The 27888-nt window shown below is 49.1% G+C and overlaps 1 protein-coding gene across 1 annotated transcript in view; it reads right to left on the bottom strand.

Moving 5' to 3' along the window:
* PAPPA (pappalysin 1) overlaps positions 1–27888 on the bottom strand; it is a 215893-nt gene that overhangs the window by 49001 nt on the left and 139004 nt on the right. Inside the window, exons 11-13 of the mRNA XM_036432813.2 lie at positions 9986–10090; positions 8913–9048; positions 6613–6826 (exon numbers count right to left, since the gene is read on the bottom strand). Of these exons, the coding sequence (XP_036288706.1) occupies positions 6613–6826; positions 8913–9048; positions 9986–10090 (455 nt within the window). The remainder of the gene's footprint in view (positions 1–6612; positions 6827–8912; positions 9049–9985; positions 10091–27888) is intronic.

Raw genomic sequence — 27888 nt, 5'->3', positions numbered from 1 at the left:
CGAGGAGACCTGGAAAAACCTGGAACTGTGAAGTCAACACAAGGGCTTCAACACCAAACAGTGCATCTGCTCGCATTGTGTAAGGGCTGGGGAAAGAGCCACGTGGCTCCAGTTCAATTATATACATTCACTCAGGGAGCAACCAGCTTCCAAGCGGGGCTTCCACCTCCGCCTCACATATCGCGCTCTCTCTGCACTCCTAGCACTTCCCTGGCTCCCGTCAGATGACTGATGGCCCGGGGCTGCTGGGAGCCCTGTTGAGAGACAAAGGCTTATCTGGGTTGTGGGGCCATTAAGGAACCAGCGGCACCCTCCTCAATCCCGGGCACATTAATATTCTTTGCAAGAAAAGAATAAGATGGAAAACTTGATTTTCTAGAATAAAGGAGTACAGGGTTTAGCAAGTGGGCACATGGGCAAATCTGGGCTCTTTTGATCAGTTGTCTGTCCTTGGAAAGGTCATAACACCCACTGAGCCTCAATTTCCTCCTCTGTAAAATGGAGTTCATAAAATGTTTTCTTTCTCAAGATTGTCAGCAGGGTGACCTGTGAGCCATTCATTCATCTATGCAGCAGACCCGCCCAGACACTGTTCCGCATGGAGAGACAGCAATGGAGGAGACAGGCCAGGCTCCTGTCACCTGGGTGTCTCAGAAGGAGACCATGTGTCAAAGAACAGTAATACACAAACCTGTTGTAGACGGTGATGCCTGCAGTAAAGGTCCCTGAAAAAAGGCAAAATTATAGAGGGTGACTATGGTGGTGGGAGGGGGAGGACAGGGCAGGGCACTTTGTATAGAGGGGTCAAGGGCAGCCTGCATGAGGAGCGAACATCTGAACTAAGACCTGGGTGGACTGAAGGGATCAGCCACACACAGGGTTGGGACAGAGGAATCCCAGGCAGAGGAGAGGGTCTGTGCCAAGGTCCAGGATAGGGTGGAGCTCATCATGTGGTCGAATAAAAAGGCCAATGCATGGAAATGCTTTGGAAACTGCGGCTCCCTGAGAAAGTGGTTTCTGTACTCGGGCTCTTTCTGCTCTAGAAGGAAAACAGTCGCTGAGGTGCTCGGCCACAGAGGTTCCGTGGTCAGATGAGAAAGGTGGCATTGTATTAAGGAGACCAGGTTGCTTTGTTCATTGCAGGCCTTCTCAGAACCTTGAATGTTCTTAAATCACACTGTGGGTTTCCAGGAGGGGCGAAGGTGCGCACCACTTTCCAAACGCTGATTACCTTTCTTCATGGGACATGCTGTAGGACTAGTGTCTTCCAGAACATGCTCGGGGGTGAGGCAGCCCCCCTTTTTCAGCATATCTGTCTGCAACTGGTTTGTAGGCTTGAAGAAGGGAGAAAAGGGGAAGAGAAGTAATATGCACTAGGAATCAGCCTCTGTGTTTCATCGACATCATCTTGTTTGCATTCTCACGGTGACTCCTTGAGGTGGTATTTTCATTCTATCTTCAAGAAGAGGGGAGTGAAGAGAATTTAAATTGCTCGTCCAAACGTACTCTGTGTAGATAGGATTCATGTGGATCTGTCTGTCCCCAAAGCCCCTGACCCTCCCTCTTTCCAGTGAGCTGGAAAGGGTTATGGGAACACATTGCCCAAAAATGACAAACATGACCCCAACTGTCCCTCCCAAATAATTTACTCCACGACACAGCCTGTCATTTCTGAAACACAAAAACAAAAATTAAAACAAGGGAAACAAAACAAAAGGAAAGCCTCTGGCTTCATTAAAAAAAAAAAAAATTAAAAAAATGGGCGAACAATTTAATACCCATGATGAATGGTCAATAAAAATAATTTAAAAAGAAAAAAGAAAGACACTTCCCAGAAGGGAGGAATGTGGTGGTTGGGAGGGGTGGGGAAGGAGCACTGGTAATATATGGATGAAATGCTCACATCTGGGAAAAGTGGGGGAACTACCCCTGGTCCCAGATGCAGAGAGAATCAGATACTTATGAGTTTTCTTATCTATATTCTCACTCGTTTATTTATAGACTCAAGTTCCATGTGGAGGTTAAACCTTAGGTGATCTCACAGCCAAGCCCCCAGCTGCTGCCCCCACCACCACTTGAAAGGGCTCCGATTAGCATAACAGGGGACACTTGGGTCTCCAGGGGACACTTGGGTCTCCTGCAGCCAGGACAGAAGTTAAAGGGTGGCGAGGGCTCCTCTCCTGGCTCGGTGCCCTTAAGTCCTGGCTTGACCCCTGTGCCCTGCCACTTAGCTGCAATCATGCCATGGGGAGGTTATGGAAGATAATAACAGCAGGTTGTTTATAGAGCATTATGGGTTGCTCATATGGGGACAGCAAAACAAAAACAAAGCAAAGCAAAACAAACAACACAACAGCATGCTCGACCCTGGAGGAAGTGAAGGGAGAGGCTCTGGGCACCACGGCTGCAGGGGCATGTGGGCCGCGAGACTGAGAGACTGATGCAGCTCCCGTGGCAGGAGGCTGAGGGCCAGATCCTGAAATTCTGGAAGCCAGTGATGTGGTGGGACAGAGCAGAGATTCTGTGTGGACAAGGTGAGTTGGTGTGCCTAGTGGAGGGCACACGCCGGCCGAGGCAGCTGTTCACTCTGGTCCCAGGCTGCCTGAGGGACCGAGGCCTGTGCCTAGCTAATGGCTGGAGGGACAGCAGTGTTAAAACCTCTGAGGAAGGGGAAAGATCTCTGTCCTGGATCCAGAAAACTGGATTCAAATGCCAGTTCTGCCCCAGCTGTCTGGGTGACTTTGGGTCACTCACTTCTCTTGCCTGGACCGTAGGTGTCCCATTCTCAGATGAGAGAGCAGAACCAGGGAAGCTCTTAGAGTTCCAGCTGTCAGGGGTCACAGTTTTATGAGGGAAAAACAACAGAGGTGTGTCACTGCGAAGCCCTTGGAAGGGGAGAGTAGACTTGATCTCAGAGATTGACAAGGACTTGGATTAGAAGAGCAGGATCTGATGGACACTAATGGGTGAAGCTGGACAGCATTCCAGAGAAGTCAAGGAGTCCCCAGCACAGGGGGGATGCACACACATCGGGCACTGCACTTCCGTGTGCAGGGGTATCCCTCAGACCAGCAACCCGGCAGGTGTTCAGAGAGGTGCTGAGAAGTTGGTTGAGCCTTTGGACAGCAACCTGAGGCCTGTGGTCTCCACATGGGCAGCTTCATTCCGGGCTCCGAATTTTACATATGAATTCCTACACATCCCCCTGGGAGGACATTTCCCACATGCGCTCCTATCCGCGCACAGCTCCGAGGAACTCTGGGCTCCAGCTTGTGGGCGACCACCACCCGCTCCGACCGCCAATCCACCCTGGATGGAAGGAGCTCATATGAATGCAGGAAAAATGCCTTTCCTTTTGAAGCTGACCTTCTGAAAGTTAGTTCTCTCTCCAACTGCCTCTCCCCAATGGGCTGGCATGGAGACTGTGGGAAGTTTTAGGTAGAGAAGGAAAATGCAAAAAAAAAAAAAAAAGGGAGGGGGGGGAGAAGAATGGAAGGAATGAAGGAAAATGGAAGAGAGGGAGGGAAGGAGGTAGGCAGAGATGGAGAAGAGAAAGGAGGGAGGGAAGAAAGTTATTTGTCTACATAGATGACCCACTGAATTTTATAATAAACTGCTCAATCTCTATTTAGCACCATAAGATAGATAGAGGCAGTGTGTGTGTGTGTGTGTGTGTGTGTGTGTGTGTGTGTGAGAGAGAGAGAGAGAGAGAGAGAGAGAGAGAGAGAGAGAGAGAGAGAGAGAAACACACAGGAGCTTGAATTCATGATTGTTGCTTTTCTCATGGAAAAAGCCTCTTAACTCTCCCACCACGATTGCTATGCAACCTCCCATCTTTCCCCCTTCCCATAACTCTGTGTGGAGCCAGGATTTGGCCAGAATTCCACAACTGGACCTCTCATTTGAAACACAATCCTGTTTCCTTGGACCCTGTGTTTATTCCTAGGACTGCAGGGGGACTGGGGACGACCCGGAGTATCAGTCAGAACACAGCACCTGAATCGATGTGGAGTATGATGCTGCTCATGGCAGCCCACTAGGTATCACGCTGCTCTCAAAGGAAGAGAAAGCAAATGAGGAGGGAAAGAGGGGAGAGGAGAGGAGGGAGGGAGATGGAGAGGAGGGGGGCAAGGAGAGAAAGCAAGAAAGAATAAATGGGGAGGGAGAAGGGGGAGGGACGGTAGGGATGGATGTGGGAAGAGGAGGGGAGGGGAGGAGATGGGGGAGTAGAAACAGCACCTTTCACTCCCTGGGGAGGGCCTGGAGTGAAGTGGGATGTGTCGACCACAAGCTGAAATCTATAAAAACTGATGCTGTTTACCTTGGTGCTTTGAGAATGCAGTTAACCACCCCGTGGCTTTTTCCAGTTGTTGCTTATTTTTCTTTTCTTTCCTCCTCGTTTTGTTTGTTTGAACACATTTGCACATTTACACAGTCCTGCCTGTCCTCCCCCACCCCAGCCCGGCATTCAGGAGGGCCCTGCATCCCCAAGGCCTCAGACCTGGGCACTTTGCCTGCCCCAGCCAGGTCCCAACCCGGGCCCAGCCCACAGAGGCCTCAGAGCTGTGTCCTCAGCACTTGACTGGCTCACTGACTAAATGGTCGCAGGTGAGCAGCTGTGAAAAGTCCTCTTCTCTCCCAGACAGATGTTCCTGGCTCCGGTGGGCAGAGCATGGTTTTTAGAGGCAGGCAAAGCAGGGTTTGGCCTCTGACTGCCTGGATGGCCTTGACTCCCTCACTGCGTCCACACCTCCCAGAACAGAGGTAATAATGAAATAAGATACTATTAATATAATCATCAATGTCGGTCCCTTCCTCTTCCCTCTCCTCACTCCCAGCTCTTGGGAACCACAGACTTTTAGAACTGGAAAGAACCACAGAGAACATCCAACCCATTTTCATTTGGCAGACATGGAAACGGAGGCCTAGAGAGAAGGGGTGACTGGGTGAGGGTCACATAACCAGACAGAGGCAGAACATGTCCCAGGTCCATGTTCCTCCACAAGTCAGAGGATCCAACAGGCACTTATCAGCTGACTAGTTTCTCAGGTTAAACTCTCCCTGCTGTTTACTTGGGGCACAGGACCTGCCAACTAAGAACTCCAAGTCCTCGGTGCCGGCCTCCGTGCACTTGCGGACGGATCGGTGTCTGGGTGACGACGGAAAGCATTGTGGCAGAGTGGATGGATTTGCATTTTCCATCCACAATGTTTCTCTGGGTTCTGAGAATTAACTTATTTTTATAGTCCGGGGAGCCGGGGAGGACAAAGCCCTCTCAGGGTGAAATGTAACAATGAGTGATATTTAAGGAGCTCTTTGGCCTCCAAAGGATTGCAACAGACTTTGCACAATAGAGGACAGAGACAGTGGGTGCAGAGTAATGTGGGTGTTGCAACCACCTTTTGTGTCCTCTGCAGCAGCAGGGCCGTGGGAAAGGCCCAGGTCGCCCTCCCACCCCTAGTTCTGCTCCTCGCTCCCAGGTACACCCGGCAGGGCTGCCTCGCCCTTCAGAGGGCCTCACTCTGGGAGAGCCTACTGAGACCCCAACTCCTTCTCCTGCTGGATCTCATTAAACAAACATGAGTGATGCTGTGTGATTCTAGACCAGTCTTTCCCCTCTTGGGGCCCTGGGATTCTAGACAGTACAGAATTGGGGACACCTCTGCATGCTAGATCATCTCTGAGGCTTCTTCCGCCCTCCTCTGAGGATTCTATGCAGGATTCTGGGCTGAAAAGCACCACTCTCACAGGAAGATAAATGTCCTTTACTAACGCATTAGCTTTGCACAGTGCCTAGCCATATGCAAGAACACCTTTACCTACAGCACACTGTTTAACTCTCACGACCACCCTATGGGGTAGATGTTATCACCCATTTACTCCAAAACAGAACACTGTGACTTAGAAAAGTAAAGCAACTTGTATGAGGACACACAGTCAGGAAGGGATAGATTCAGATCCAGTAAGATCACCAAAAGATGTCCAGGAAACACCTTCCCCTCTTAGCCCTAAACCAAGTTCAAGAATAGATGCCAAGTCAAAGGCACCAAGGGGATGATGTTATGCAGCTCAAAGACAGGCTCCTAGACCAGGGGGGGTGAGGGGGCGAAGGTGCAGGGGGAGGGGGAATCTCAGGAGCTGGGCTTAGAGAAGATAGAGATTTCACCCATCACTGAAAATACGCAGCGAACTGGGATGAGACAAATAACAGTCCTCCTCTCTCCTCCTAAATTTCAGAGTTATGCTTCCCATCTGCGCCACTCAGGAAGCAGGATATTCCAGCACTTCAGAGCTGAAGGCCAGCGGACCCACCACCCTCTCTCTGTTCAAATGAGGATGCTGAGGCCCAGAGAGAGAAAGCAATGTCCCAGGGTCCCCCTGCAAGCCACTGGGATAAATGCCAGCAAAAGAGGCCCTTTTTCCACCACTCAGCCCTGCAGACCTCCCCACCCCTGGACGGCAGGCCCAGAGGCAGTGCTGCCCAGAGCCCAGGAGATGGAGGAGGAGGTGCCCAGATATTTTTATGACAATTCACATGACCACCACATTCCAGAATTCCTCCATCTCCACTTGGCTACTCAATGGCGGGGTGGGCAGACCCGGGTGCCTTACCTCTGTTCTGCAGAGCTGTAGGTCTCCCCTCTCTGGCAGCTGCTCAGGGTGACGGGGTCAAAGCCGTCGAAGGAGCGGAGGGCCACCCCCGAGATGGCGAGCAGGGGTGAGCTGAAGCTCACTCGCACAGCCTGGCTGTGGTAGAAGGGCTGGCTGAGGTCATGGACCACAGGGATAATCAGGGGATTGTTCCTGCAGCTCAGGACGTGGAGGCCTGTCAGGGGAGACAGAGGGCCGGGGGGCCAGGCTCATTACTCAAGGCCAGTCACGCCCTTCCCAACCGGCCCTTCCCCAAGCCCCCAGACCCTTTCATGTCCCTGCACAAAAGCACCATTGGGTGGCCGGTGGGGATTTTGAGTTTGATTGAAAGTTTCTTTGTCTGCCTTTTTCTCTTGGTTCCAAATCTTTCCAACCCCCTTGTCTCCCTGCCCCCTAAGCCTTCCCCTCACCTAGTGCCCATGGCCCTCTCCTCCCCCAAAGGGCCACCCCTCCACCCAGACTCCCCCACCTCCCACATTGCACTGGGGCCTGCTGGTTGGAACTGCCAGTGTTCAGGCTGCCTTTCCAGAAACAATTTCACCGCTACAGGCCATTGCAGTGGTACAAGGAAAGGGCCTCTGTAGCCATCCTGTGGACAGGAGACTGAGAACCCTGGGCAGGAAGTGGCCTTCCAGAGGGCCACAGAGCAGCCAGCGACATACAGTCCAAGTAACATGCAAGCTTCCCTCACTCCAGAGCCCTCAGAAGAACCAGGAGCAGTTCCTCAGGTTCAGGAGGGAAGGCAGAGTGGCAGGGAGAAGAGCAGGGGGAAGGGTAGGCAGAGGGGCAGGGAGAGGAGCAGGCAGAGGTATGCATCCAGAAGGAGAGGGGAGCAATGGTCAGGAGGCAGTGGGTGAAACAAAGTGGCTCTGGCGTTGGTGGAACTTGGTTCAAGTATTGCTTTAGCCACTTCCTTATTATGTGACTCTAATAAACGCCACCACTGTTTCAGTATCTAGAAAATGGGATGATCCCAGCCACGCTGGGCAGGCGTGCTAGTTGGGGGCATGAAGCCTCCCCCTGTTTGGTGTCCGTTCTCTCAGAGCTGGGAAGCATCTGAAGGGGAAGTCAGGGTGCTGAGGATGGGAGATGGGCCGGTGGGAGGGACAGTGGCACGTGGAAGTCCCCGCCTCAGGTAGTAGTTACGTAGGAGCTCCATGGGAACTGGACCTGCCCGGCTCCGCTGAAACCCTCTGCTCAGAGCCTGGCTGTGGTGCGCTCTGCCAGGACAGCTATGAAAATATTTGCTTCCCACTTAAGGAAATTTACCAGGAATCCAGATAAGTTCAGAGGGATTTTCTTTCTCTTCCTTATTAGGATGTTCCCCCTTGCCTTTGAAACTAACTAAATAAGTAAACATCAACACAAAACCAAAAAGCCTTCGCTGCTCCCTGGGCTGCTGCTTGACCCCGGAATGACCCATCGCCGGCTTGCAATCTGGGGGTCTTTGAAATGAGCTCCCTCTGGAGTGTGTGTTATGGCTTTGATGCCTAGACTGTGGTGCTGGCCCAGGATTCCACCCATCGGGATGGCTGTGTCAGAAACATGGAAGCAGGTAACAGCACTTCCTGGGGGCAGGCGGTGTGCTAGGCACGGGCCACCGCAGTCTCAAGCCTCACTTATTTCCTAGGTCGCTCTGACTGTACAATGGCATTATTGTCCCAGAGCTCTTAATGAGGCACATGGAGGTGGAGAAAACAGCTCCCATTTTCCAGGCGCCTGAGTGGCGGGGCCGGATTCTAACCTTGCCCATCAGCTCTATGTCCATGGCTCCTATGGTATGCTGAGGCAGGTGGTACAAGTGCCATCTGCAGCCTGTGTTCTGAGGCAGCTGACTCTTCCCCTTTTGGACCTTTCCTGGTCTTACTCCTATGGAAAAGTCTGGAATTCACACTGGACACATGGCTGCAACTTGGGCTTCCTGAGTCTTAAGATGCTGATGCAAACAGTGGGAAAGGGCCTTACTTAGGTTCCTGACTTTGGAGGGCCAGCGGGGATGCTGAGTTACAGGAGGCTGGCAGAAGGCAGCCACTGGAGGGAGGATTTCCACACTGACCCCTCACCCTGAACCTGTCAGTCAGGCTTCTCTAGACCCACTAGCACACCCTGACTTGAAGGCAATGAGAATGGCCGGGAGAGAATGAGAAAGAGGAGAGGGGAGAGGGGAAGAAGGAGGCCTTCTCAGCCGACCCTCAGGACCACACTGGGCAAAGGTGAAATCAGGCACCCAGAGCCAGCCAGGCCCGTTGAGACATACTCACCTAGATCATGGCTCTGCTCTTTGGTGTCAAGCAGCTGGACGCTGATGGTTTCCTGCTTTTGGTCCCCATAGTAGGTCCCATCGGTCACCAGGTGGACAATGACAGCTGCAGCAACCATTGGCTGAGAAAAGTATGCCTGAAATGCACATAACATCAAGGGTCATGCATGCCCCTGTCCATGGTGGGGAAGCAGCCACAGGATGGAGGGGGGGCTGTCCCAGTGATAACCTCCTGTTTTAGGAACTGGATTACTCATTGTGGCTCTGTAATGGCAATGGAGGGGGCAGTGGAGCCTCCCAGTGAACAGCCCAGGCTCTCATATCAGAAACTCTGTTCCGATCTCGGCTCTGCTCCCTCCGAGATGCACCCATCCATCAGTGCTGACTGTGTCGCTCTGGGCCTGAGATTCCTCACCTCAAGTGGTGGATTAAGTGAAGACCCATATCACAGTGTGGCTCAATGAGATGATGGGAGAAAAGTGTTTGGCACACACTAAAAGTGTTTTGCACACACTGAAACCACACAAAGATGGTGGTGTTACTGTTTGTTATTCCTCCATGCTAACCTCTGTACTAGGCAGTGAGGAAACAAAGCTAAATGGGACATGCTGTAGACTATGAGGTTCAACATAGGTCAATAACATGCAAATCAAAATTCAATGCAATTCACAGTCCTTAGGAGGATGGCACCATGTGACAAGTGCCATCAACAGCTGACCAACCAAACATGTATAGGACTAGAGGAGAGAGAATAGCCACTTTTCTCTTGGGGTGATCACTATAGACTTCAGGGAAGATAAGGCAATTTTTAAAAGTCTTGAACAATGAATAGGAGATTCCAGGCAGACAGAAGTATCCAAACTCTTCCAAGACATGAATGACCTGGGGTGGGGGTGGGGGGGTACAAGCAATTAAAGGATTCCATTTCCATAAGCATCCCACTGATCAGTTTTTTCCCCCCCTATCCTTACAGTGAGCATCCTCAATGGACAAACAATCCTAAGAAAGGGGTCACAGGAGGCAGAGCTTCCTAGGGCCTCTGAAGCATGTAGGGCTCTCCAAGCACTGGCTTACCCGGAGCCAGAACGTGGTCTGGGAGTAGGGGTAGGTGACGGTGCAAGGATACCAGGCGTGCTGGGAGATGCCTTCACTGAGATCAATCACCTTGGTCCGACACACCTGGGAAAAGAGAAAGAAACACAAGTGCTGTAAAGAGTAACAGAGATTGACTTAAATTTAAATCGATAAATCTTTGCTGTCTATATATTTTGTCCTCTGCATTTGCAGGAAGAATCAGGGATGAAGAAACAATCAAGAATCTACCCCAGAAGCCCACATTCTCACGCATAGGAGGAAATCCTCAATGCCATTGATGGTAGGTAGAGTTGACAGAGTAATTCTATGGGAGCACAAATCCTAGAGGAGTTGATATTTGAGTTGGGTATGAACAGGGTAAGGGCATGGCAGGTAGAGGGAACAGATGCAGAGGCTCAATCTCAGAGGACAGCAGACATCCAGAAGGGTTAATCTGTGTAAGCTGCCTGGTATTATCTGAGCTAGGGAAAGTGGCAGAAAAGACAGGCTGTGGGGTCTCATAGACTCTTGAACACCAAGCAGAGCACACTTAGAAATAAATCTGTAAACTGTGCTCAGGGCTACATTAACAACAGAGCAAGACTGCGATAGTATGAACAGTTGCTTCCCCCTAAGAAAATCAGCTCAACCACTTTATATGTATATATGTAAACATATATCCACACATACACATGCATTCACTCTCAATGACAGATACACCAAATTTGTGTTAAAAGAAACACAAAGGTATAGACCAGCAAAATTCTTTAAACTTAGGGGCTTTGTGTGTATCCAAATGTCACTTCATTCATTGGTTCATTCATACATTCAGATTAACATTTATTGAGTCACTGCTTTTTGCCAAGCACTGTGAGATGAGAGGTGGGTAAAAGAGATGGCAAGGAGCTCAGAGTGGCAACATATGCAGATGTTCATTGAATAATTGCATAGACACACATAACTGTAAACTGCAGAGCAGGAAAGGGCTATGATGGAGAAGGACAGGAAGAGCTGAGCTGTTCTTGTGATTGGCCAGAACATGAGCAGGTCATCCAAAAATAGTGCTTTTCCCCCGAGCTCTAAAGTGGCTCCTCTCTCCAAACCTCCCTGTGAATTTGTGTTTGTCATTCCACATCTGCAGATATCAGTCTGCTCATTTAAGAAGTAAGGCTGAGCTGAAGAGGATCAAGATATCCAAGGATGAAGGATATTCATTCTATCAATATCTACAGTAGCATCAGAGTGGAAATAGTTTGTCTGTTCATCTGTTAGGGAAGGGATGGATAAAATAACATATTTACATGATGGGATTCTATGAGCAAAAGTGTATTAAGAGGACTGAATGATATTCATATACAGGGATGATACTAACAATATTTAACACCTGCTTAGCATGGGTCCTGGCCAAGCAAAATGAAAGCCTCACTTGTGAGTTCACAGACATCAACTTGGAAAGATTGCAAAAATATAACACTGAATAGATTAAAAGGAACAAGACCTAAGTGGGTAAGTACATTTTATACCATTATAAAAATCACACAAAACAAGATTATACCCAGGGATTCATGTAGATGACAACAGAAGAATTAAAAAATGGAGTAGAGAAGTTCTACACCAAATTCACTAATGAAAGGCAAGATAAAAATACTTGGCTGCACTATAATCTATAATTGCAAACATTAATGCTTTTTAAAAAAATAACTTTTTTGTCCTAGCTGGTTTGGTTCAGTGGATAGAGTGTCAGCCTGTGGACTGAAGAGTCCCAGGTTCAATTTCAGGCAGGGCACATGCCCAGGTTGCAGGCTCAATCCCCAGTAGAGGGTGTGCAAGAGGCAGCCAATCTGTGATTCTCTCTCATCAATGATGTATCTACTTCCCTCTCCCTCTTCCTTCCTCTCTAATCAATAAAAAAAAAAGGTTATAGCTTTAAAAAATATATAACCACTTTATTTTGGAGTAAGAAAAATTGCAAAGATAATACTGGGATGTCAACGTTAACATCTTCATCAATTCATTCTTGAGACCTCAGAGAAAAGAAGAAAGTTGCTTAACCAACTTTGGAGAATCACCTTATCACTCAAGAGTTTTGCAATAGCAAGCTGGCTATGGATTAGGGAGATCTGGTTCTGGTCCAGACTCCCCAACATTCGATGTATATTTGTGGACTAGGACTAGTTATCTCACCCCTTTGAACCTGGGATTTATCTTTCACATTTGAATACTGGATGGCGTCACAGGTTTTCAAGGTATCACCTATGAATTCTTAGGGTTCTCTGAAGGTGTCAGCCTGGGGGTGGGGGTGGGGGCAGAACCTACTTACTTGAAACTCCACCGTTTCAACTGGGCCATCATCTGAGCATCATCTGTTTTAGATATCAAGCCACCTTGAAAGTTTCATTTACAAAAAGAGCTTTAATGCTTCAAAAACATTGAAAATTACTGAAATGTGTTCATTGCCAAAGTTTCCCTCACAGTGGGTCCTGGAAATGCAGTATTGGTTTCTTGAATGTCACAAGTCACTTCTTAAGAAGAGTCAAGGTCCCAGGGATTAAGTGATGGCTTCTAGGAGCTGCAAGCATTCAGATCTCTAGGAGCCTAACACCCAAGGGACCACGGGTAAAACACAGTCACATTCATGGGATGAAAGACATATTGAAGTTTATTTGTTTTTCTCAAAAAACAACTGGGACAGGACTTAGGCAGGCCTGTCAGTGGATTGTGTTACATTTTACAACAGTGAGAGACTTTGCATAAACTATCTATGGCATTCGGAGTTCAGGCCAGCAATTTTGGAATTCTTTCCTCTTGTGGTCTTAGCTGCATGTCCCCCAGCAGAGTGTGGTGGGGCACATCTCTGGAGGGCATGTGTGTCTGTGTATTGGGAGGCATTGGGGGCTTATCTCCACATCTAAAGCATTCCCAGTCAAAGAAGTCTTGCTTCAATACTATTTCCTCTTATCTCGGCAGCCCTATCAGTGCTAGACAGGACTTTAGAAGAAGGTGCTGCTGTTAATTCTTTTCCTGTTTTCCTATTTAGGGTTGGGTTTGTTTCAGGCTGGCTGGGATCCTGACCAGGGACAGTGAAGGCAGATCAGAGAGGAATGAATAAATCCTCAAAACCCCAGTTGATCTTAAAACCATCTAGGTCCATGGGAGGTGGGGGAGGCTACGCAGGGGGCAGACACTCGCAGCTCCTGCTTTGATGGACCTGGCATGCCTCTGCTCACTTAGCTGCTCTTTTTGGAGGGTGCATGGCACACTGGACTCTGAAGTCCCGAGAAGAGAGCCTTGCCCGTGCCCATGGCCACACTTGTATCCTAGGCAGATCATGAAGGATACAGGTGTAATCCCAAGGTAATGAATTCTATGGGGATGCTCTGTTTTCCTCCACCCATTTTTGCACCTTCCCCTCCAAAAGCAAACCCCAATGCCATAAAGCATGAGTGGGAATGTAAAACTGATTGAACATTCTGTGAGGGAACAAGCAGGAGAGGCACATCACACACTTCTGTGAGCCCAAGCCCACCCTCCTCTTCACTCATCATAACCCTGTGTCCAGTTTCTTCAGTGACCTTCCCAATCTCTCCCAACCTTCTCCCCATTCCAATGTGCATCTCTGTGAAAACTGGTACAGAACCATCTGCTTTCCCTTAGGTTCTCTACTCTCACACTGCAAATCTTTCCGAGGATGCCAAAGGTTCCACTCTGCTCCCCAGGCCAAGAGATGGCAGGGGGTTGAGCACAGTAACTTTTTAAACCTGTGTCCCACTGGCATGAACAAGATCTGATCCCTCCCTTCACATCGCTCACTGTCTTGGGGCCCATAGGAACATCTCCAGCCTCCAGGCTTCAGATTCCCCTGAAACAGGGGTGCAGAACAACCGGCCCAGGGGTTTGTATAAGGCCGGCAAAATCACTTGGTCTGGCTCTGCCAAGGCACTAGGGGTGAGATAATTAAATCTTTGATCAAATATAGCAGGCTAATTTTTAAGTTGGTAATTTTGTATGGTCCCACAAATGATATTATAAATATCTAAATGGCCCTTAGCAGAAAAAGGGTTCCCTACCCCCTACCCTAGAGAGATAAAGAGGGGGTCTCCTATCACTGGAAACATCTGTGTGCACTGCCCACACCCATGGCTATTCTAGTATCATCTACAATAGTTAAGATGTGGAAAAACCTACCTGTGCATGAACAGATATGTTGATAAGCAATATGGGGTATACACATACAATGAAATAGTATTCAGCCTTAAAACAGAAGGAAATCCTGCCATTTGAGGCAATATGAATTAACCTTGAGGACATTATGCTACATGAAATAAGGCATTCACCAAAGAGCAAATGCTACATGATTTCCCTTCTATGAGGTATCTAAACTAGTCAAAATCATAGACTCAAAGAGCAGAATGGTGGTGGCTAGGGGTTGAGGGAGGAGAAAGGGAGTGGCTGATCACTGGGCATGAGGTTTCAGTTAAGCAAGATGTTCAGTTCCATTCTAGAGGTCGGCTGTGCAATGCTGTGTCTACAGTCAGCCACACTGTATGGCACACATAAAAACGAAAGAGGGTGAATCTCTTGTTAAGTGTTTTATCCCAATAAAATGAAATAAATAAAACAAATGCTATTTTGAATGATTAAAATATTGATGTTCATCAAATTAATGAATACATTAATAAATAAATGCTCTGGTGAGAGTTGGAGGGAGGTTTATATAATGGTGTTAAGCAAGGAGTCATGTGGTTGGGCTGGCAAGCACCCTCCCTTAGGTCTTGCCAGGGCTGGAGGAGGGATTGCCTAGCATCCTCTTGATTGCTTCATAGACAGAGAACTCAGTTCCACGGATAGACAGCCAACTTTAGCTTTGGACAGCCCTGCCAACAGCCAGGGGAAAATACCTGGCTGCACTTTCTCCTACTCTTTCCGGGAATTTGAATACAGGTTATCTACTGGATGGTTCCTTTTTCAGTGGTCAAGGGAGGAAGGTGATTTGCACAATATAACACAGGAAGTAAATGAAAAGTGGTTATGAAAATGCAAAATGGGATTCCCTTTCCTCACCTATGTTCTGCACCCTCTCAATCATACTTTTGTTTGGTAAAAGAACCCTCTCCAGCGAAAGTCCTCCCTCTTCCCCCAAGAATCCGTGGCACAAATAGCAGACAAGAATTTGGGTGCTTTCACCTCCTTCTTCTCTAAGAAACCCAACCCTAGGTCTCTGATGGAGGCTGAGCAGGTCAGTGCCTCCTATCACCATCTTAGCATCTGTGGGAACCCAGGGGCAAGAAACCCTTTCCCCCCTTGGCATAAAGATAAGGTAGCCTATCTTTAGCACAATTCCTTGTTCTCTCCATCATCTTTATGGATACCTGCTTACTTCAACTATATCCCTGGGAAACAGGAGACCCAAGTCACTTCTGGCTGTGTCCTTGTTAGCTAGACATCAATCTTTCCACCTGTGAAATGTAGAGCTTGAATTAAATAATCTCTGAGTTCCCAATTGATAGCATCCACTAAGGGTCTCACGGTCACAATATCATTTCATCCTCAAAATCGCTCAGTGAGGTTGAGATGATCATATCACTTATTTGATGAGGAAATGAGGTACAGAGACTTGACATGACTCTTTCCAGGCCATACACCCAGTTGTGGATAAAACGCGATGCCTGCGACTTCATGTTCTGTGTACTCAATCATGGAGCACCACAACTGTCTTGGTCAGAACCTCCACTTCCTCTAACGGAGAAGAGAGCACAATCACCATTCTGTCACCTGCTACCTACCATGCCCTCTACGGCTTCTCATGGACCACAGGATGGGATGGCCCGCATCTGGACAGAGCAGTTTCCTGGGCACAGCTGCTTCGACCTGTCCCTGTCTCCACTGCCAGCTGTCTTGCCTCCTCCATCTAGGCAGGCAGGTGTCCACACATGTGCACAGCTGTGCTCCCTTCTCATTGGACAAATCTCTCCCACAAGCTGCCGACTGCCACCTGATGCTTGTGCCCAGACTCCTCTCTGCACCTCAACTCCCCTCCACTGCACAGGATTGGCCATTTTGTGAAATACTGTGCACACTTCAAAGCCAGTCTCAAATGTCAACTCTCCTCTGGAAGCCTTTGCTAGTTCCCAGGCAGAATCTATTGCTCTTTCTTATGTGTCTATAGAGTTCTTTATATAGACGCCAGTTACTGCACATGTCAAGTTGGATGACAGTTGTTTAGAACCCAGTCTTATCCCTTTAAACTCTGAAGACTTCTAAGATGAGAACTGGGTTTTAGTTACCTTCCAAGAAATCTTAGCAGATTGCCCACCGCCTGGGATGCCACAGTTGCCCAGGGAACAATAGTAACAGCATAGTGACAACAGCAGAGCCACAGCAGCCTATATTGCGTGTCTGTTCCTTGCTGGGCACTATTGTAAGTACTCGATATGTACTCAATCAGGCAGTATCATGCAGTCCTCAACACAATACTGTGAAGTAGGCACTATTGTGGTACCCATTTTATGAACAAGAAAACTGAGGCCTGGTAATATGCCTAAGACCACACAACTGGTTGGTAGAACCAGGACTCAAATCCAGGTACCAAGTCAGTCCACACTCTTCATTGAAGATGCCAGTTTGCAAAGGGCCTGCCTCCCTAGCTCTCAGGGCTGTTATGGAAGATAGACTTGGGATTTCTCCTTGTCGCCTCCACCTGGGCTCCTGAGTAGGTGCTAATTCATCAGACCCAAGCAGGCCCTTGTCGGTCTGCCCTGGGCTGGGCCATGTGGCTATGAGAGCCCTAAATGGCCAGGCAACGGATCTCCTCCTAGAACTGACTCAGTTGCTTACTTCTAACACTCATTGCTCCCACTTGTAGAGGATGGAGCAAGAGAAAGCACGTGCAGCCAGCTTGATTTCCAGCCTCTTCCTAGTGCCTGCAGCCGAGGAAAGTCCTAGACCTGCAGTGCAGTGTCCCCTCCTGTTGGCCTCTGGGCCCACCCATGGGCCCAGGACTCAGATACTCTCAGGTGGAAGCTCATTTTCCAGCCACCTTTTTGCGCCTAAGACAGTTGGAAGAGTAGCATAACAGTTCACTGCACCCATTCCAGCAATGCATTTTCTGCTTTGTTTTCTTTTCTTTTCATGGGTTCTGCATCAATGGATGTTTGAGCTCGGATGGCCCTCAAAGGTGTGATTCCAGCCATGGCACCCAATAGATGGGAACAGAGCCCAGTGCAGAGGGGAGAGACATCCCTTGAAGGGACGCTGTAAGCTCCTCTGGGATGGGATGGGATGTCTGTTGGTGCCTGGAGTGCCCAGGATGACAGAAGCAGAGGCCTCTGTGTCTCCAGGACCTGTGACTCTAGTCCACTCCATGCACTGCTAGCCACTACCTCCAGCACCCGCCGCCAAACCCACTCCTTTGCGAAGACTGCTTTCAATTAGAGGAGTTAACGATGTCTTGCTTTCAAGAGGCTTTTTAAATCCAGTTTATCTTTCACCCACACACGACGTACACAAAGGCGGGAGAACAGGGGAGCTGGAGTGCTGGTATTTTCCCACACAGGGGAGATGTCATGAGGTTCCTATTGGATTTCTCTTTTATGGATTTACATGCCCTTTTGTCAATCACAGGAGGGAGGAAGTGCTTGTCAAACCTCTCGCCCATCCTCTCCAATTTCCTCTTTCAACCCAAGGGATTTGGGAATGGGCCTCTTAGAGAAAAAAAAAAGAGGAGCCGAAACCGGTTTGGCTCAGTGGATAGAGCGTTGGTCTGCGGACTGGAAGGTCCCAGGTTCGATTCCCGTCAAGGGCATGTACATTGGTTGTGGGCACATCCCCGGTAGGTGGTGTGCAGGAGGCAGCTGGTTGATGTTTCTCATTGACGTTTCTAGCTCTCTATCCCTCTCCCTTCCTCTTTGTGGAAAATCAATAAAATATATTTAAAAAAAAAAAAAAAAAAGAGGAAGAGGAATAGGGAGGGATGACTGTAGGGGTTCTTGCTGACAGCAACAATACACATGAACGCTCACATGCACACGCACCCCAGCCAGTGTTTCTAATATTTTTACTGGGGCCACATTTTCCCCTCAGGCTCGAGGGTCCAGTGCCAACTTATTTTCCCAAGAATTGCAAGGTTGCAAGAGGAGCCAAGCTCTGGATATGATGACTGAAGGGGGGGTATGCCTCCTGGGAGGCAGCCATCATAGCCTGGCTGTGAAGGGCCTTAGGACACAGGAATACGAAGTGATAGCCCAGGTGAAATAAAACCACCACTGTGCAGTTAGCTTGGCTGTTCCTTATAGAGAATGCTTCTCCCTCCTCGGTGCTCCCGTGGGGGAGTGAAAGGGCACCCACTCTTAAAGATGGCCAAGTTGGAAGGCTGCTTGCCATGCATCATCTCATTCACTCCTTTTACCTCTTACTAACCCTGAGGAGTAAGCATTTCTGTCCCATTAGACACAAGCACTCTGAGGTTTGGAAGCCCTTGCTGCTCCCCCATGGCTTAGGAGTTAGTCAGAGCAGCTGGACTCCACGTTTACTCTTTTTACCCAGTGGCTGGACTTGCCCATAACTCTTGCTCATGCCCTCTGTGTAATGCACTTGAGTTTCTTATATGTCCACCTGTCTCTGTGGTGAGCTTCAAGGACAGTGCCTGGGCTTGATTTCTCTCTCCTTTGCACTGGTGTCACTGAGTGGGGCTCACCAGATTTGCCTATATTGAACTGGTGTGGCTTTTCCAAGGTGATCTACATGGTTCAGAATGACGTATCTGACCCAGAAGCCCAGGTCTCTCCAGGCCTAGACCAATGTGCAGAGATGGTATCAAACCTATGGTTCAGGGATGTCAGTGGGAGACCCAGGATTCAGGCAGGAGGACTGGCAGGCTCCACAGCCAGACCTAGCCACCTTCCAGCCTCACATAGGGCTGCTGTGCATTAAATACAATGATGACACTAGGAACTGCTATTCATAGTCATTTCCCTCACTAGTGTTCTATACCACAGAGCCTGTTGGGTACCACTGTCTCACTGAATCCTTCAAACAGCTCTACTTCCAGATGAGAAACTGAGGCTGATAGCTAACAGGAAGTGGAACAGCCCCTGAGCCCACTGGACTAGTCAAGCCAACAAGTGGTGCTGGATACTGGCACTCCCCCACCTCATGACAGATGGCATTAATAGACCATGCATACTCTTCCCTGCCATACAGGCCTCTGAATCCATCTCAACAAAGGTTACCCAGAGTGCGTGTGATTGGTCAGGAGTGGCCCAGGGAATAAACTCATTTTTAATCCTTGAGCTCGCTGTTAGCTCACTGAGAAAAAGAATGGGGTCTTGCTTGTTGAGTCTTCAGCATAACTAGCAAAGGAAGGCCTAAAGTAGGCACTAAGCAAGGCACTAAGCAATTATGAGTTGAATTTTTAAAACGTACTAACAACAATAAGTATTATTATTATTAATCCTTGCTATATGTCAGACTTTCCAACAAGTGCTTCCATGCCTCTTCGGAAATGATGACGTATGATCCATGCAACCCAATTTCCCATTCCAGGTTCAGGCCTCCCTCTCTGTCTGCAGCGTCCTGTCATCCTCCCCAACCTGAGTTCTTCTTCTCCTCATTCTTAAGTCCATCTTGACCTTTCTCCTATGCCCCTTATTTCAAACTAACCCCCTGAACATAGACAACTTAAAGGGCCACTGAGGGTTAAAAGATATAGAACACAACACACACACACACACACACACACACACCTTCAATACCCTTCTCTAACCTCCTTTTTACACACTTGATAACAATGGAAACAGGAGGGGAGGGGAGAGGAAAAGAAGGGAGAGAAGAGAATGAGAGAGAAAATGAACGAATGAGCCCTGGCTGGTTTGGCTCAGTGAATAGAACATCGGCCCTCAGACTGAAGGGTCCCAGGTTCGATTCTGGTCAAGGACATGTATCTCGGTTACAGGTATGATCCCAGGTCACGTGGGAGGTAACCAACTGATGTTTCTGTTTCTCCCCCTTCTTTCCACTCTCTTAAAAAAAAAAAAATCAATGGTAACTATTCTTGGGTGAGGATTAACAAACAAACAAAAAATGAGAGAAAGAGAGAGACAGGGAGAGAAGGAGACATAGACACCAGGCTTACTTGCACAGACTCTTAGAAACAATGATTACCTCCCCAGGCCTCGAGAGCAGCCTTCCCCTTTGATGCCTGCCTTAAAGAGACAGGAGGGGAGGGGAGGGGAAGGAAGAGGAGGGTGGGCTGCCTTTCTTTCAGTCCCAGGATTTATTATTTGATATGCACTGACAATCAAGCAGAGACATTTCCTGCACAGAGGGCCAGTGTGTGGCCAGAGCAATGGCACCTCCTCCCACCACAAGTTCAGGAAATAGAAGCAGTCCTGGGTCTCCACCAGGAGACACTTCCAGATAAGATAATTTGGTATCCATGCCCACCAGCCTTGGGGCTCAGCTCTGGGTGATTAGCACCTCATTTCCCTCTGGGTCTGTCTATAACCTAAGAGGCATTTCACATGCCTTAGGGGTCTAACATCCTCCAGGTCTGCACCTTCCCACAGGTCTGAAATCCTACCGTTTGGGCTGTACTCTCCCGACTGGATCCAATGATCGTGCAAAAAAAAAGGGTGTGAAATAAGAGATCATGCCAGATGCCACTGTTCTACAGTGTGCTAACATCTGTATGGGAGGGGAAGTGGTGTCTTAGAAGAGAGATGGTTCGGAATCACAGAACTGATTATTGGGGACTGGCACTGCTCATGCAATTGCTTAATTTCACAGAGGCTCTGGATTTCTTGGAGACAGAGATTGGATGCCCCAACCTCCTTTAAAGGGAAGTCTATGCAAGATGCCTGACAGAGCACCTCTGACAGGTGGCAAACCAAACGTATTTTCTGTGCCATCATTTAAACCAGCCACTATGGCCAGCACCTGTGTTCCAAGGGCAGATGCTCACATTCCTATGAGGCAGGGCGTAAAGAGTGTGCCAAAGCCACGCCTGCCCGGGTCTGACCCCTGCCTGTGCTACTCCAAGTCTGTCCCCTATGATACAAATGATGAAACTGAAGCCGACAGAGTATAAATGGTGATCATAATGAGGTGACAGTGAAGAGCACCCCTCTGCTTCACCTCTACTAACTCCATTCTTACATCACTGTGAGACTCAAAGGACCCCATTCCAGATGGGGAAACTGAGGCCCAGGGAGAGGAAGAAATCTCTATAATAGCAGCAGTGGTACTAATGATTAAAAGGATGGCACTGGTCACCAATTTGCATTTTTTGGAAGGTTAGTTTCCAGGACTCCATCCCATGGGCCGGGTGGGCAGTCTCTCCCCACGTGGCTGCACCCATCACCGAAACCCAGACGCCAGTTGTGAGGAGGTGCTGGGCAGGGGCTCCAGCTAGTAAATCCTCCAACAAGGGAGAGTGATTAGTGTCGGATGCGGTGGTCATTGGCTTTTGTGCTGCTGACAACTCTTCCCTTGAAAGGCCCGGCAGGCTCGTTTCGCAGGGGCCCTGGCAGGCCTGCTCCAGCCTCTGTAATTATGCCATTCACCAGTCACCCAGGCCTGCGCTGAACTCCTGACCCAGCAATGAAAGACTTGGGATCTCATTACTAATCTCTTAAACCACCTAGACCTCCAAAATACATCCATTTAAGTTGGAGGCCACGGCTTTGGGGGTGGGAGCCAGGGAGAGGGAAAGACCAGCATAGGGACTTCTCATGACATGGCCAGGTCCCCTCGCTGGTGCCTGGGGCCCACGTCCCAGGGCAGCGGGCCTGGTTTTTCCACTCCGCACAGGGCAGGCCTTGCCAAGGGTCAGCTGTTCTGCTTAGAGACTAGGAAGCCTTCAGGGAGGGAAGGCCATCTGGGCCCACCTGTTTGTAATCTCAGGGGTGCGGGTGGGGGACGGGGCCTGTGTTTGTTTTAATTATTATTATTATTGCTGAAAAGGGAGGGGACAATGAGCAGAAACTGCTAACATCTGGAGGCTGCTGTCCAGCTTACGTAATCCCTGTAGCAGAAGAGGAACACGGGATCCCCAGCCAGATGGTCCGTGGGTGACTTCATGGCAGCCGTGCCTTCTCCAGCAGCGAGATGCTGACAGGGTTGGGAGAGTGGGTGGTGGGACCTTCCTGAAATTCCTAAGGGGTGAGAGGCAGAGGTTTGGGGCTCCCAGAGATCTTCCCTTCCTTTTGGAAGTCTCTGGTTATTTTTCCCAGACAAAGCCTCTTATGCATTCGCTAATTCGTGCATTCACTCCTTCACTATAGTACATCAATGCAGCACTGATTAGGTGTTAGGTTCTTAATTCCCCACACTCTACATGAGAAAATGGGTCCCAGAGGGGGTGGGGGCGAAAAGAAAGTTAAAAAATCTCTTCTCCTGAAGCTCCCAAAGCCATAGAGGGAACTGGGTAGGAGGTAAAGCAAACACTCCTAGAACAGCCCAGCAGGTTCTGGGTTCGAGGGGTGAGAAGAGCGAGTGGCTCCAGCAATCTTGGTTTGAGGGCCGGGTCTGAAATGCAGACTACATGTCAAATGGGCCCTGTAGAGCACGGGCTGGAGAGAGATTGGCAGGAGAAGGGAAGCTGGGCCACAGCTAAGCCATGACCATCTTGTTTCCCCGATGATGTCAACAGGAGAGGCATGAAGGACAAAGTTCGAGTTGTAGAATCTTGCTGCAAACAGATTTCTTAGCACATTAAAAAAAACAAACAAAAAACAAAACAAAACAAAAAAAACACATAGCTAACTTTCCAAATATCTCCTTTTTAAAACACCTATATTAAAAGCAATTCATGTCATTTCATTATTCTAGATCAGCATAGAAAAGCAGTGTAGATGCCAGGTCAGATCAAAAGGGCGCTGTTAGCTCTGACCAGAATCTTCACTGGACACTAAATGGGAATGCAGAGACACTGCCTGCACTGCGGGAAAGCCCTGGGGCATGGCCAGCCAGAAGCACCAGGATCTTTATTTCAGAGCCCAGAGGCATTGCCAGGTCTAGAGAAGTACGCGGAGCCTGAGACAATTCCAGTTCTAGACCAGAATACAGAGGTACGGTGATTCCAGAGCAGGAATAGGCACTTTTATCAGCTCTAAACCCCTCATTCCCAACCGCCTCAGATCAAGAACACAAACCAATCAGTCTGAATCCAAAATGCCCTCTCTGCTGGCTCCAGAGTGGCCTTGGGAAACTCAGGAACAAAGCACTGAAACTTGGGAATTGCCACTCAGCTTGGAGCCATGCAGACTGGAGCCTCCAGCCTTCGTGGCCTTTCTCTTGGAGCCCTGAGGTACTCATGGGTGAGTCAAGAAAGCAGTGACCATATCCCAGCCGTGGGCCTGGTCACCGAAACCCTCTGTTAGAAATAGACGAGTGATGGTTAACGGCAGTCTTGACCACACTGGCCTTTTGAAGACAGGTCAGGGGAGTGATTTTTCACTTAAAAGCGTCTATGTGTTAAAAAAAAACAAGACTTTCTCAAGTTCCTGAAACTAGGGCTTGGTTGTTTTGGTTTTCCTCCCTTCTCCCCCTTTCCAGTCTTCGCCAGCTGCCCAATTCAGATCTGTGTGTTCTGCATTGTATCCACGACAGAGGAGGAGTCACTGTACTTGCTGGGACCCCACTCAATGCCAGGAGGGCCTCACAGCATGCTCCGTCCTTGGTTCTCATTGAGCTCTCAGGGTCTCTGATCCCAATCTATAACTCTCGCAAGCAAAGGCCGAAAACCCTCGGAGCTATTGACTCCCTCCTCTTTGCTTTAGAAGAGCAGACAATGCTCTTGCCAGCGCTGCCTCCAGCGTGACCTCTCCTTGGAGGAAGCTCCAAAGGAGGCAATGCCTGGCCATATGCAGGACAGGGACTGCTGATGCTTTCCCAGCATCCTGCTGGCCTGCCAGCTCACACAAGGGCTCTCATTCCTGAGGACCAGGGTGACGTTTCTCTCCTGCCTGCCCCTCCAGAATTCAGAAGTAGGAATGGTGATCATGACATGCAAACTGGGGGCTTTGCTCACCAAATGCCCAATGGACATATCTGACTTAGGTGTCCACCACTTCCTCTGCAGAGTCCTGTGAGAGACAGACACCCCCAGAGCGATGCTTTCCCCCAGTGGGGCCTTTGACCCAGGCAGCCCACATCTGTACAGACGCAGGGTATGGAAGCAGCTGTTCTGAGATCTCTGGTCACAACTGCAGCATGATCTGGGATCCCCAATGTGAGCTCTTCAACAACCCTTATCCCTGTTGTTTTCTTGAACTTCCTTCGAGCAGTGGAAGTCACACACACTTCCCAGCCCAAGGGATGTGGGCTGGAATCTACAATAACTGTCTGCCATTGACTCTCAGCATGACCTTGAACCCTTCATAAAGCCCTAATTCCTCCATTGCAAATGAGGCAGAGGATGGTGCCTGCCCTGGAGGATCAGTGTAGGGTGAGCACAGCCCCACACACTCTTCACACACAGTGAGCACGTGCCTCCTCCATCCCTTCCTACTTCTTTCTTCCTGGCGCCCAAGGACCACTCCCTGTCTCACTCCTGGGCCAGATGCAGAAGCCTGGTAAGTTAGTTAACCTTTGTGAATCTCAATTCATTCCTCTGTAAGCCAGTGAAAGTTAGCCGCTACCTGTGTAAAACTCTGGGTGGAGTCGTGAAATAACTGCTCTGGTAGCCCAGCCATTCACTCTGCTCCTGTCATGATAATCACCCTCATGTGATTATTTAAATATAAATTAATTAAAAGTTCAGGTCCCCATCTCATGAGCCACATTTCACGGGTTCAACCTAACAGGTGGCTAGAAGCTACTCTACAGGACCGTGCAGGTGCAGAACACTGCTGGTGTGCAGCCTGGGTTCTCAGTGACACACCCACGCCTGCTCTGGGGCATTAAACTCCTGCCCACAGCTCCCTGTTGCATGGCAGTGTATCTCCTCCCTCGCGTTGTACTGAACTGATATTTAGTCCCTGGACCTCTTGCCCTCAGCAGCTGTACTGCAGGCCTGGATCTGGGTATCGCTCACATCCATATTCCTGAAACCGCCATCCTGCCAGCAAACCAGATCACTCCTGAATCTATGTATATTTAAGAGTATGTATATTTAAGATCATCTGTTCCAGAATGGAGAGAAGTGCAGACATCAAGGGTCCCCTTTCTCCAACTGCACAGATGGGTCCAGTTTGGGAGAGGGTCCCAGAGTGGGCAGCAGCCCAGGGAAGCAGGGCCCTCTTTCGCTGCCTGTCTGAGCCCATCACTCTCTGGAAAAGGACCATGCACACATGTACCTAGGGCCTCCAGGCACTGGATCTGGCTGACAAATTAGGAATCAGAAAACCCATGGCTGACTTGGGAGAGAGGCCAGAAGGCCCCTTTGGGTCTGGTTCTATTGACAACACATCCACGCTAATTGAAAAAGTAAAGACTGGGGAGTGCAGAGTGGGGGTCGGGGCATGAAAAACAAACATAAACAAAAACAAAATCTTGTGCACAGCTAAACCCCAACTCCTCCCCCTCCCCTCTTGGGGGCCTGGCTTGAGAAAGTTTCCTTTCAGACTTACAGGCATGAGCACAAGGTTCCGGGGACAGAACTGAATCCCCCGAGCAGCTGGCTCAGCAAGCTTGACTGGCTCCTGCTTCCTGAGTGCAACCCAGCCTCAGAGAGCAGACACTGTTTACATTTTTCACATGTTTCTTGGGTACTGAACATGAAACCAAATTATACAGCAAAGGCCATGCTGGCTACACACCACTGCCCCCACTTAAAGCAACAACAATAATTTAGGGAAGAAGAGAAGAGAAGATGAAAGGCAGGAATGGAGAAGGTTCTTGAGGGAGCCTGGGTGAATGACAGGGATGGGAGGAAGGGCCTGGCGCTGAGTCCCATGATAGGGCAAGGAGATGTGGAGCACAGAGACGGTGCAGGGTAGTGGGTCAGGCATGAGGAAGAGGCGAGACAAAAGCCAAGGAGTCTTCCCAGAGGGGCGGTGGCATGGCCTGGCAGTGCTGGGTATGCCTGAGCCCGCAGAGCCTTGCTTGTTCTCGGGCTTTGAGTCAGGAGCCATAGGCAGGAAAGAGATGAAAACGGGGTCCTCCACCCAAGCCTGCCCTGTGCCATGATACCTGCTTGCCACATGACAAGGCCTGCTAGGCCCGCTTCCCCCTCCATGTACTCCCCTCTGAGGTGCACTCCACTGTACATGCATAACAGCAGCTGGCCAACATATGTCTCTTACTAGAAGGCCCTATTACAGTGTCCTCTGTACTCCATGGACACGACAGTCAGATACAGGGCAGTGGCTGAACCATTCATCTCAACCTCTACCCACTGCTCAAAGCGATGCTTTGGACATAGTAAGTCCACTATGAGATTACACTGCTTTTGAATCCAAATATCAGGACCATTTTCTAACAGCTAGGAGATGATGAGGTTTAGGGAAGTTGTTTAATCAAGATCAAATCTTAGTAAGTGAAGTAAGACCAAGAGATTCTTTAAAAAGTCTCTCTGCTTTGATTTCTATGACCAAAAGAGTATTTCTTAAAAAAATAAAATAAAACCTCAATTGTTCCTAATTGGGTCTCTCAGTTACGGTAACTTCATTGGCAGCAAGAAGCACTTGTTTAAAAAAATTTTCAGTGGCTGTCAGAAGGAAAATGACATTTCTGGCTCAGCGGTGTCATCCTGGCCAAGCACCCACCATATGGATGTTATCGCTCCTATTTTATGGATAAGGAGTTTGGCAGGGACAAAGACAACTGGCTTGGCTCACCCCAAGGGGTCAGCTATCAGTGGTAGACCCCGGACCTGAGAACTAGGCTGATCTGATCCTCAATCTAGTTTTTCTTTGAAAACTTTCATCACTGCAAATTTCCAAGGCCACTCATGGTGCCTGGCACTTGGAGGCATTGAAAGCGTGAATAAATGCAGGTGGAGGGAGCAAGAGAAGGCAGGGAGGAGAGGCCTTTACTGGGATCCTGAAAAATGTGATTGACTTAAAAATCTCTTCTAGCCCAGCTCCCTGACAAGTTCAAGGCAGTTGTAGGGACCAGCTCAGGGGGCTCCTTTCTGATCCAAACACTGTTTGTTTGTGACTCTCCTGGAGGACTTCTGGGTGCCCCACACCAACAGGACAGACTGTAACAGACCATGGACTTTCTGTTCTGTCTCCTCAGATGACTTGCACATGTGCTCTTGAAACATTTTTCAGAAACCACCAGGAGAAAGCAGATCCCATGGGTATTGGAGAAAACTGCTTGGAATCCTGTCTGACATTTCTGTGTGTTCCCTTCGCCCCTTCTCCTCCCTCCACCATGGGCAGATGTGGTCCCAAGTCACTGGTGAGAAGAGCCGCATGCTTTGCTGAAGACGCACGTGGGGAAGGAACAACCCTTCAAAGTGAGCTCAGCACTGGGTGTGAGCCCAAGGTTTCTCTCTGCCCTTTGCAAATAACAGCAGCCAACCAGCACCAGAGAATTGCTTGTCCATGCAAGATTTCTGAGTGAGGCTTTTACAATGAATACCAGTATCGTGGGCTAAGAAAAGGAAGGAGGAGAGTGACGGGGGCTCATCTCTCTGAGACTCAGTTTCTTCACCATGAGAGAGGGGAAGTAAAACTTGACAGTTTTACACCCTAGTACAGGGTCTGGCATACAGGATGACATTTCTGGCTCAGTGGTGTCATCCTGACATCCCATAGATGTCACGGCCTTCCTCAAGTGAGGACCCAATTGTTAGCCCTCTGCTTAAAAGCTCCCCATCACATTCAGGATCAAGTCTAAGCTTCAAGCACCTGAAGGTTGTCCCCATACACCTTTTTAGCTCCTGTCTCTTGACTTTACCTTTATTTTGCAGTGACTTGTGGCAAACTTGTAAACAGAATGAAGTTGCCTCTTCCCTC

Source organism: Pipistrellus kuhlii, unplaced genomic scaffold, assembly GCF_014108245.1.
Source record: "Pipistrellus kuhlii isolate mPipKuh1 unplaced genomic scaffold, mPipKuh1.p scaffold_m20_p_12, whole genome shotgun sequence".
Lineage (NCBI taxonomy): Eukaryota > Metazoa > Chordata > Mammalia > Chiroptera > Vespertilionidae > Pipistrellus > Pipistrellus kuhlii.
This window is presented reverse-complemented; position numbering and strand designations above follow the sequence as displayed.